Source organism: Alosa sapidissima, chromosome 13 (assembly GCF_018492685.1).
Source record: "Alosa sapidissima isolate fAloSap1 chromosome 13, fAloSap1.pri, whole genome shotgun sequence".
NCBI classification, from domain to species: Eukaryota; Metazoa; Chordata; class Actinopteri; order Clupeiformes; family Clupeidae; genus Alosa; species Alosa sapidissima.
The window spans coordinates 13,409,357-13,421,749 of NC_055969.1; the positions used below are offsets into that span (position 1 = coordinate 13,409,357).

The window sequence follows — 12,393 nt, forward strand, 5'->3', positions numbered from 1 at the left end:
GTGGTTTGAGCAAGCAAAGTAATGCCTTTGCTGTTGCATGCAGTTTTTTCTAGTAGATTTTCTGTTTTAGCCATTATTTTGTCAAATATTCCCATTATAATACCACTGTCTCTTTACTGATTTTATTCACCTACAGTACCCATAATGTCATATGCTACTGGGTGTAGCCTACTCCTATCGAAAGGAATAACATTTTAGGTCTGAAACTCAAAGTAAGGGTAATTTATCCTGAGTGATACAAACAGAACACTGGACTTGAACATGAAACACAAATTTTGTCATTAAAGTCATTAATCCCTAATCCCCTCTCTGACTAACATATCCACAAACCAGACTGAGTCAGCATTACATCAGTTCAGATCTGTTTGATAAAAACAGTGCATTATTTGTGGTTTTCACTCAGTTTCGCACTCTGAAAGGCATTTCTCTTTTCTTTAGTTTCGGGGAAAATCCAGAGAGTGGCTAGTGTAGCCTGTGGAGTTTACACAGCATACACACACACACACACACACACACACACACACAAACACACACACACACACACACACACACACACACACACACACACACACACACACAGACTCGCACATTGAGTCCACTGTTCCACTAAGCAGGAGGTAAGACACTGTAAAAGGAAGCATTTACTCAGCACTCAGGCCAATGCTCCACCATCACCTACCTGATACTCCTCTCACATCTCCATGCGAAAGGCAAAGATGGATTAAATATATCCCGTGCACAAATGGCCTATTGCATTACATTTTAGTGGGTATGCAATTTGTGAGCATTATATCTTGTCTTATAGTGGCAAGAAACAACTTTGTTTATGTACAAACCCCGACCAGTAGGCATGGCTGAAGTGCCCTTGAGCAAGGCACCTAACCCCTCACTGCTCCCCGAGCGCCGCTGTTGTTGCAGGCAGCTCACTGCGCCGGTATTAGTGTGTGCTTCACCTCACTGTGTGTTCACTGTGTGCTGAGTGTGTTTCACTAATTCACGGATTGGGATAAATGCAGAGACCAAATTTCCCTCACGGGATCAAAAGAGTATATATACTTATACTTATACTTATACTTATACAACCTCGACACTAGGTATGCCATGTTGAGGTATTTGACACTTCATAAAACACCGTTTTTCAAAAACACTCTTTCACAATGATGACATGAGTTACAGTCAGCATGAATGACCGCATGAAGTGTCTCCATGGAAACTGAGCTTGTAATTTATGTAGGCAAACAGACTGCCAAGGGCCAAGTGGCCAAGTGAATTTTGTAGCCTAATAAATAAACATGTACAGTAGTCACTTCAGGATTTTAAAATGGCCTACCTTAAAGAGAGTAAAATAGCAGTATCTCAGTAACCAAGATAAGTGTTTATTTTTGTATGTGCCATCTTTTGTGTTTTTGTGATCAGTTGATTCATACATTAATTAGATTAAATTTGTTTTAAATTACAGTACGCATCAACCCTAACTTAATTTTTGTGGAACAAGCTGATTTTTGTCTTCTTGAATGTTTTATGGCGTTAAACGTGAATCCATCTGACACCAGTCTGCTGTGTTTTGGCCAGATGTGGACGAGTGTGCCATCATCCCACGCGCGTGTGATGGCGGCCGGTGCGTGAACACCGTGGGCAGCTACACCTGTGTGTGCCCTGCCGACCTGGTGCCCTCTGCGGACAAGACCCGCTGCCTAGGTAAGTCCGTCTGCTGCAACTCCCATTTCCTTCTGTGACCAGGAAAAAGAGCACAGCAGACAGTGCAGCAGTGTCCGTATCAAAGGAATTTCAGTGGGTGTCTGAGAAATATTTTTATGGACAGCTGGCACTGAAAGACGTGCACGGACAGACGACTATCCTCAGCCTGAACCCAGGAACGGCAGTCTATCTTCCATCAGCTTAATAATCAGAACCGAAGTGCGTTATGCTGTCTAAACAAGCAGTTTAGTTCCTCGGTGTTCACAGTTGAGCAGTTCAGCAGTTCCGTGCGTTTGATAAGTGACAGGACAGGCCTGCAGCCTGTTTCTCTATCTACAATGCAAAGGCGGCATTCTTTCGGTATCTATTTGACACTTCAGTGCCAATCAGGGTTAGTATTTTTCCGTTGCAGTCAAATAAACTGTGGTTTGTCAGGGAGCAGATAAGGTAATTGTCAGTCTGGGACCGGCTGCAGATAGAGAGCATGGGGTGCATGTTTGGTTTGTCGGTTCCCCCTGTTGTTTCAGGTGCAATGCTGGCCTCATGACTGGGTTGTGCTGAGGGAGCAGCATGCAAACTCATCTGCAGAGCTCGGCTAATTAAATTCTATACAAACACTCTGTGGAAAGAGCTTCTTTGTTTCATTCATTCATTCAACACCCGGTATATAGTCAAAAGGTCCCCTGCCTATTTAGTTTCAGTCTTTCCTTTTTTCCTTGTCATTGAATGGTATAGTAAGGTTGATGTTGGACCAGATATTTTCATAATCAGGCCTTCGATTTGCTTAGCTCTTACAAAAGTATCGTATATATGTGCCTTTTATTTTTTTTATTGTTTTTTATTACTATTATACTTATTTGTTAGCATGTAAGGTATGTTCACCTTAGGTTACCAAATTGTTTCCACTAAATGGTCAAAGTTCACTCACCTCTTTCTCACCAAGGATGCTAGGAATTTCAGACGTGACCCAAATAGCTGCCTTGGTGTAGGATAGCAGAGAGAAAAAGGGGGTGTGGTGGGGGCGAGAGTGTGTGAAACCAGGTATCCCACCTCCAACCAGATAGCCATTTGGTAACGTGTGGTTTTGGGTAAAACCAGGTATCCCACCTCCAACCAGATAGCCATTTGGTAACGTGTGGTTTTGGGTGAAACCAGGTATCCCACCTCCAACCAGATAGCCATTTGGTAACGTGTGGTTTTGGGTGAAACCAGGTATCCCACCTCCCACCAGATAGCCATTTGGTAACGTGTGGTTTTGGGTAAAACCAGGTATCCCACCTCCCACCAGGTATCCATTTGGTAACTTGTGTTTTGTTGGATGTCCGCCCCTTAATCTGTTTTCCCTGCTCTGTCTCTTCCCCAAACTCTCCCTTAGCCCTCTGGCCTTTCATGTAGATTAGAAGCCTGGCAGGGGACCCTGCTCTGCGTGTGTGTGTGTGCGCGTGCATGCGTGTGTGTGTGTGTGTGTGGTGTGTGTGTGTGTGTGTGTCTGGAGTTGGGGCAATTACAGACCAGCTCTCCAAGGTTTTACTGCCGGTCCCCTCATGTTGCTGCTGGGGTGGAAGCAAGCCTGGACAGGTGCAGAATGCTCTTCCCTCAAAAGAGAGGAGAGACGAGAGACGAAGGGGAAGAGAGAGAGAAAGAGAGAGAGAGGGAGAAAGACACAGCACGAAAAGAAAGAGAGAAAGAGTAAGAAAAAAGCACAGAGAAGTGTAGACAGATCACACAATGTCAGCAGCACATAGCAGCTAGACCCCAACCTACAATTACCACCCAACAAGTGTCACATTCCAGTCAGGGAGAGAAGGGGGGACCAGGAGCAGAGGAAGTGGTCTAGGAATCTCACAGAGAGAGAGGGATGACTAGAAAGAGATAAAAAGAGGGAGGGGGAGAAAGAGAGGGAGAAGCATAGAGAAATAGAAAGAGGGAAGAAGTGAGGGAGAGAGAGAAATGGATAGAGTAGAGTGTAGAGTGAGGTGGCTCCCTCAAGTCCCTCAGTCACATTCCTCACACACACATCAGTCACTCAGCAGGGGGTACGTAACTAATACACAGATGCGCCTCAAATGATTTTCACTGTCTGTCCAGACCGCTAGAACACCAACACAGCGCACATATGGGGCTGTTCAAATAGTCTGGGAGGACATGAAAAGACATATTGAAGTTTGCATATGTGAGGATGGGGACCTGAAAAGGTGAATTGTCTGGTGTGTGCCATATCAGGCTTCTGCGAGTGGCTTCTGTGCTGATTCATAAAAAAGGGCAACCAAACAGCAATTTAAGTGACCACATAGGTGGTCGTTCAGGTGGTCAATATATATATATGTGTGTGTGTGTGTGTGTGTGTGTGTGTGTGTGTGCATGTGCATGTCTGTGGGGCTCATTTACAATGGAAAAAGGTGGAAATATGATTTTCAGGTAGCAGTTAGGAAGTTATCCCAACATGGTGGCCGATATGGTAAATAATGGGAGAGGAGGATAGTAGCCAGAGCCCAGGCATGTGGCCTGTCTGGCTGGCCTCTCTGTCCCTCCCTCCTGAGGCTAGATATTAACCGAGCGTCACAACCATGCTAACCAGCTCCAGAGATAGCAGCAAACGAGGGGAGGGAGAGAATGAGGGAGGGAGGGAGGGAGGGAGGAAGGGGGGGAAAGAGAGTAGCGTGAAGTGGATAAAAAAGAGTAGATAAAAAAGAGTGGATAAAAAAGGCCTTATCTATGGCATCTAAACTACCCCCCTCCCACTCACACCCAACAACCCCCTACCCACCTGCCCCTACCCCCTACCATTACAACAATAAGATAACGTTACTCAGTGTGCTGGGGTTTATTTTGGAGAGGGCCGTGCATGTGTAGACCTCCTGCCCAATCTCCCACTGTGCCTCGGTCCATTTGTTTTGGACGTCGTATCTGAGGGCTTTTTTCCCCTCTCAGCATCAGATTGTAAACGACGATTGAGCCACACTGGCTTGGGAGTGAGAGCTCTACGAGGAACAACACGATAACAGAAATTGCTTCTTTGGAGGGCTGTAAAAAGCAACAGATTGGGAGATTTCTGATAGGGAAGGCTGACAAGACAGATAAGGTGAACGTGAAATGGGCGAGATGCTGTTTTAAGCCGCGGTGTCAGTTTGCGGTTTGAGAGCCCGCCGAGTTCAAAACCGGTATCAGTTCCCCTTTCGATTGTAACCACAACCACAAATACAACCTTAACATCAACAATTATCTTGTGGTTTGCCAGTGTGCCCCCCACCCCCTCCCTTTTTGTACCAAAAAAGAAATCCTGACACACAAGAGAAATCTCATAGAGACATAGAGTCTCATAGAGTCCCTCTCCTGGGCTGCCTCTGGGACCCTGAAAACCTGGCATGTGTTGAGGAAAGTTCCTGGCAAACAGCCCGACTTGGGAAACTGTCATCTGATAAAAACTGTGCTGCACCCGTGGCCGTACTTTCTCTCTTTCTAGTCATCCATCTCTCTTTCCCTTTTATTTCTCACTCTCCCTCACTCTCTCTCTCTCTCTCTCTCTCTCTCGCTGTCTCCCTCTCCCCCACTTCTCTCCCTCGATTTCTCCTTCCATCTCTCTCTCTTTCTCTCTCTCTCTCTCTCTCTCTCTCTCTTTATGTGATATGACTTGAAACACTTCAGAATTAGCGTAACTAAAGACTAAGTCTGCTGTGAAGCTGAGGAGGGTGAGACTCATCCTCCAGTGCTTAGCTCTCTTAGTGCGTGCTTCCTGCCTTGGCTTGTACCTCTGAAGGGGAAAGACAGAGAGAGAGCGAGAGAGAGCGAGAGAGCGCGAGAGAGAGCGAGAGAGCGGGAGAGGGAGAGAGAGGGAGGGGGAGAGAGAGAGACTGGAGGGAGACTGGAGACTGGAAGCCGCCAGCCTTTCATGAGCTGCCCACAGAGCCACACGTGCAAACAGACCCTCTGGCTGCGGATGCTGGGGCAAGATGAGCGTCTTGGAAGGGCCCGCCTGACCTACATACTCTGTACTGTACTTCCAAACAATCTATCTCTCTCATCTACCTCTCTTGCCCTCTCTTTCTCGCTCTCTCCCTCTCTCTCTATACCCTCCTTTATCATGTCTTTCTCCTTCTCTCTCTCTCTATACCCTCCTTTATCATGTCTCTTTCTCCTCTCTCTCTCTGCACTTTTCTTCTCCCTCTATTTATTTGTCTTTCTTTCTTTCTCTCTATCTACAACTTCTATGTCTCAATGTTTCAATATTGTTGTTTCTTTATCTCACATTTGCTCATGTCTCTCTTGCTGTCCTGCTGCCTCTTTTTTCTCTCTCTCTCTCCCCCTCTCAGCCACCCTGCAGTTCACACCACACTGTGGAAATATGCAGGCCCATAAAGCCCTGTGTTGAGAGCTTCACTGGCTGCTCTCTCCCCCTCTCCTTCTCATATTCTCTCCAGTCCTCTCTTCCGCTTTACTGTACTCTGCCTCTCCTTCTTTCCACTTCCTGCCCTCACAGAGATAGTGGGTCGTTTAGATGGAGTGAGGGAGGAGGTGTTGTGGAGGAGAGAATTGAGGAGGTGAAGAGAGGAAGAAGGAATGTAGTAAATTGAAATAAAAAGAGAAAGAGAGAGTTTCAGGAAAAAACAGATCATCTGTGTGTGTGTGAGTGTGTGTGTGTGTGTGTGTGATGCATAGAAAGAAAGTCTGTAAGAGGTATTGTGTGTGTGCATCTATGAATGAATGCCAAGATATGTGTGGATGTGTGTTTGTGTGTATGAGAGAAAGAGAGAAAGAGAGAGAGTGAGTGTGTGTGTGTGTGTGTGTGTGTGTGTGTGTGCAAGTGTGTGGCATGCCATACATGTGTGTGTTCTGACCCGGGCCTGTGTCGACCCCTGCCCTCCCGTGTCTCCGACACAACTCTGGGAGATTTCAAAGCTCTGTCTCAGCACGCACGCTCCTCTGGGGGGTGCCCATGGCCAAACGCCACTCTCTCTGTTTTCAAAACAAAACGCAAAACCAGGACCCCCCCCCCCCCCCCCCACACACACACACACACACACCCCACACACCCCACACACACACTCGACAAAAGAAGGGCCACCAGGCCAAACATGAGACAGAGGGGGGATTACAAGAGGTCAAATCACTTTGTGGTGAACCGCAAATCTGGATTTTGTCTGCTACTCACAAGCCAACTTTATTCTGCACTATAACGTTTTACTGTAGTCTTAAAGTGGGAGGTAATCTGGAGGTTTGACCGGAATGATTCCCATGTGTTGGTTTGGTGGTCCAACTGCTATGGCAGACAATTGTACATTTTGATCTAAAAAATCATGTCCAATATCTGGGTTTCTTCTGAATTATTTTAGTTTTGCAACATGAGAAGAAATAGTCTGCATTTAGTTATGTAATCCATACCGTGATTCAATATATCTATTTTAGTTGGCATACTTGTTTCTTCATAACAAGCAATTATAATGTCTCTTTTTCTTTATATAATCTACATCTTTGTGTGTACATCTGGGCATGCATGTACTATTGCATGTACTATGTGTGTGTGTGTGTGTGTGTGTGTGTTTACCAGTGTGTATGGACAGTCTGACGTGTGTAATATATATATATGTATGTCCCCTCAGACCAGCACTCGGGCCTGTGTTTCTCTGGACTGCTGAGTGGCCGCTGCACCCAGGAGCTGCCAGGCCGCTTCAGTAAGGCCCAGTGCTGCTGCGACGCTGGACGCTGCTGGGCAAGAGGCAACCTGCCAGAGCTGTGCCCCGTCCCAGGCTCGGGTCAGTCCCCTCGCACATGATTGCACTTACGCTTACAGACTTTCATTTATTAAAGCAGCACAAAACATCTGACATTGCCCATACGTGCTTGGTATGTATGATATTGCACTATGTAATATTGTTGTTCAGGTAGGATCATGACCCATTGAGTTATTTTTTGACAAACATTGTGCTAAATGGCATTGAATATTGACACAAAGGGCCATAAATATCTATTCTTCCATGGTGTTGCTTTCATGTTTTTATCCAAAGCTACTTACAGTGCATTTATATTAAGACTTCTCACATGTTTACAATAACATTCACCTTTATTCATATACATTTATTTAGCAGACAGTTTTATCCAAAGAGATTTGCAGTACAGGTACACGTGTACCATTACATTAGTTAGTCTGCTCCCAAACAGACCTCCTTGGTGTCTTTCTGTACTAGCTGAGCCACTGGAGGAAAGAGCAGGTTCACTCTGAGCAGGAGAGATTTACAGGTGCCTAGGTGGCCACAGGACTCAAACACTCTCCCTCGACATACTGGCTTTTCAAACTTATGGTTCTGTGAAAAAGCCTCATGAATTGGATGAAGAATATCTGTTGGCAAAAAGAGAGGTTTCTTCAGAGCTTAAAGGAATTCTGATACCCTTGCTGAAAAACTGAAAATTTCTTTGGAGCTTGCAGCCAAAGAATTCTTAATCTGTAAATGGCCTTTCAAGAAGTGTTTGCAGGGAGAATCCTAATGGGGAATTATGTGGGTCAAGCTCAGTTAACCTATAAGGGGTCTAAATATGTCATGTGGGTATCATGAGGCAATATGTAAAGTCTGTAAGTCAATAACATCTCTTTTTTATGGGGTTTAAATTAGTTCTGTGGTGTTTGTATGTAGTTCAAACAATGAGCTTTTGTAAACAATGGCCTGGCCACTAACCCACCAGCATTTTGTTTAAGTAAAGTGGATTTTCTGCACAAAGGCAATAGCAACTTTCAACATCTGTAACACTTCTAAACATCAGCTCCACTACAACCCCCCCCCCCCCCCCCCCCATCCCCACCTGCCCATAGCGACCTCAGCTGCACCCAGCAGCTGCACAATATCTCCTATAAATAGCCAGCAGCGCTCTGCTCGTACGCAGCAGATCCGACCAGTGCCTGTGTGTGTGTGTGTGTCAGGCTGGTAAATGATGGCCCTGCTCTCCTTCTCTCCTCTCCTCTCTCCTCCTCTCCTCTCCACCCTGCTGTGTGTCTTGGTTATGTCAGCCATGCTCTGGCTGGCTGGCAGGCAGGCAGGCAGGCGGGTGGGTGATGGAGAAGGGCCCCTGGCACGTTACCCATTTCCCCTGTTGGCACGCGCCCCAGAACTCTGGAGCTCACGGGATGGAGGGCAGGTTGGCTGATGGCACAGGCAGACGGGCAGACAGGCAGGCGGGTGAGCGGGCAGGCCAGGCCACTCACCCGCCCACCCACCTGCCCTTCCCCTCGCCCCCTCCGTGGCACACGATCACTTCGCCTCGCCCCTCTGACCTATTTTCCCCTTCCATTGTGCTGCCATCCCCATGATCTGATTTAGGGGCCGCTTAATAAATGTGCACCGCTGCTGTGGTGCCCGACAGGTCCTGGATCAGTTCTGTTTTGGGCGGTAATGCAGGATAATGGGCTGGAATTGCATCAGCAGTATCAGATATAAATAATCAGAAACATGTAAGGCAATGGAATGGTGACTGGAGTTCCTCTCAATTAGATTCCAACAGATTAACCAATAAAAATCCATGCAAACTCAGTCCAGCCATTTTTAATCACCCATTTTAGTCCCATATAAAGACAAAGGGAATTCCATTCAGTAAATTGGAATTACATTCAATGCAACGTCATGTAATTTGATTTGCTTCAGTGGCATCACACTTGACATTTTTTTAGCAGACACAAATGCACAAATAATACTGCGTCCCAAAGCCACAAAAGACTCCACTGACCAACTGCACGTGGAGTAGAAAACTGTCCTAGATACTGACTAGCCCTTTTGTTCTGACCGCTCCGCAGAGGCGCACCAGAGACTGTGTCAGGAGGGAGCTCCGGTGCGGCCGTACCCAGAGGGGGATCCAGTGATCGTAGGCGGCCGAGTTTCCTACCCACAGGGCCCCAAAGACTACGACCCCACTCTCAATGGCCGCAGGGTCAACGGAAACGGACACCCCTACCCCCAGACCCCGGTGAATGGGAATGGCCACAGGAAGCACCCTGTCAATGGCAACGGTCACAAAATACCCCAGCAGTATGACTATGGTGAGTGAATACTGTATCTGTTGAGCAGGACCAGGAAGTAGGCTATACCTATGATATGTAACCTGAGAAAAGTACATATTCTCAACGTTAAAGCAAGGTCCACCATCCTTGTCATTAGGAAAACAATAAACATTCATCAATAAACACTTCTTTTTATGTTGACATTGTGCCATAGATCTTATGTCCCACAAAGAGTCTTGTTGTATCAGCCTGTCATCCATGTACATCTATGTCGTGTCTTTTATTTCTCTATAATATATATAGAAATGCTGTAATATGCATGTATGTATTAAAGTAATTGTATGGTGTCCCATAAGTCACACACTGTGCCACCTCCCCCTCTATCTCAGCGACTCTGAACCAGACTGTGGACTACTGCAGGCAGGTGCAAAATCTGTGTATAAACGGGCGCTGCATCTCTTTGGCGTCGAGCTACCGCTGTGAGTGTAACAAGGGCTACGTGCTGGATGTCAGAGGAGACTGCATAGGTATGTCCAGTCCTTGGGTCTGTTTACTTTTACAAAGCATCTGTACAGAAAGACACGTCCTACTGCCTCCTGTGAATTAGCCAAATTATTTTAAAATGTAATATCCTGTTTTTGTAGTATTTTATTTCTTCTCTCTACATATTTAGTGTTGACTCCTTTATCTTGCATCACAAGATATAGACACCAAAGACAATGTTTTTTTCCCTTCTTGTACTCGTACAGTTAAGTACATAGCAAACCTAAGACCTTTGCCCATAATATCGAGCAGACATGGAAATTGACGTCTTTTGAAGTGTATTTGCAGTGTAAGCAAACAGTAGTACAGTATAGACACACACTCAAGCACACACACACACACACACACACACACACACACTAAACACGCACCCACACAACACACAGACACAGACACACGCGTACACACACACACACACACACACACACACACACACACACACACACACATGATGTTCCACAGTGCTCATTACATCTGTGTCACGGTCAGATTTTGATGAGTGCGCCTCAGACCCCTGCTCTAACGGAGACTGCGTCAACACCCCTGGCTCCTACTACTGCAAATGCCACGCAGGCTACCTCAGGACTCCCACCAAGCAGACATGCATAGGTGAGACTGTCACGCTCTAACTGCTGACATAAGGGCTATCATCAGCCATTTTCAGTTGCATTACACTGGATTTAATTACATAAATTCATCAGATGCTTTTTAAGAATGTAATTAAGAGCACTCTGAAGGTATGCATTTCATCATCATAACTAGTGTCAAGAAAATGAACCCATATACTAACATCTTGCTAAATGTGTGACACTAGTTTTAGCAGTATCAGTTGGCAAAGCTTAATGTTATACATTTGCTATGTTCTATGAATAGGTATGTAGACTGTAACTAGAAACATGTTTTTACCAATGGACATGACCCTTTGTTCTTTCTATGCCCCCCTGAGTCTGTGTAAGCTTTTTTACTGCAGCGATGACATCATTTCCTCCGCAGACATCGACGAGTGCCTGCACAACGGGGTACTGTGCAACAACGGCCGCTGTCTGAACACAGAGGGCACCTTCCAGTGCATCTGCAACGCAGGCTTCCAGCTCACCCCCGACAGAAGGAACTGCGTGGGTAAGATGCCCCCCCCCCCCCCCTCCACCTGCACCCCCAACCCAACCTCAACACTAACCCCACTCCACCCTCATATCACCCCCACTTCCACCTCCACCTCACCGCACTGCCAGGCATTTGGGAGCAGATGGATCTAACTGCAATAAACTCCACTCACACATTCAGGCTGTTGTAACATAAATGCTGATATACGAGGCTGTATGGCGATGCTGGTAGGCCGATTGTTAAAAAGAAAAACGGCTCACTGCATCTGTGCAACGTTCGAGGGAGGGGAGTCTCAGAAGCGGCCTAGTAGCCAAAGTATTTCATCAAAAGCATTAAGTCACCTGCACATTTAAGACGGGAAGCCACATTGCGGTTAGGCTGAAGGAAGGCGTGCCACAATGAGATAATGGAATTTTTATCGCAGCACACCAGATTTTAATATCCTAACTGGGCTGCTTCCATTGAAATGATGTGCTGACAAGTGACCTTCCACCACATGTGAACCACAAGTGAAGTGATGTGGTCCTCAAGCACCTTTGAAAATTATTACATGCACATGTGACAACAAGTAGGCTACGTGGATTAAAGGAGCGATTTGTAGGATTGTTACCGAACGTTCTGTAGGCCAAAATCAAAACACTGGTGAACGTTCTCAAGACTACCAAACGCGAGCCTCTTCTGGGTTGTCAGATGTAATGAAGACTTAGCTAACATTAACGTTAGTTGACCTGCAGCTGCTTTAACGTTTCTCCAACCATGACCCAGCTACATATTACGGAAACTGTGAAAACTAAAAATACCTCTCTAACCAACGTAACATATTTAGCTGAAGTTAGTGATGCAGATGAAGTTTAGCCCTGGCTACCTGTCGTGGAGAAATGCCAGCCCTGTGTCAGACTTGATATTCTTCGTTTGACAAAGACGTCAGGAAGCTCCTCCGATGTCCACTTAATTTGTTTCTTGTTTTAATTTTGGAAATTTGCCTGCCTCTCATAGGCGTTCATGACTACAACTGACAGCAAGTTGACAGTTGGCCTTTGCTAATTTGGCAACACAAATAGGAGGAC

General features: G+C 46.0%; 1 protein-coding gene across 1 annotated transcript in view; it reads left to right on the top strand.

Moving 5' to 3' along the window:
* The window catches only part of LOC121680662 (fibrillin-2-like), an 86,265-nt gene that overhangs the window by 17,653 nt on the left and 56,219 nt on the right, over positions 1–12,393 (top strand). Inside the window, exons 8-13 of the mRNA XM_042060137.1 lie at positions 1,573–1,698; positions 7,296–7,448; positions 9,476–9,718; positions 10,069–10,206; positions 10,712–10,831; positions 11,216–11,341. Of these exons, the coding sequence (XP_041916071.1) occupies positions 1,573–1,698; positions 7,296–7,448; positions 9,476–9,718; positions 10,069–10,206; positions 10,712–10,831; positions 11,216–11,341 (906 nt within the window). The remainder of the gene's footprint in view (positions 1–1,572; positions 1,699–7,295; positions 7,449–9,475; positions 9,719–10,068; positions 10,207–10,711; positions 10,832–11,215; positions 11,342–12,393) is intronic.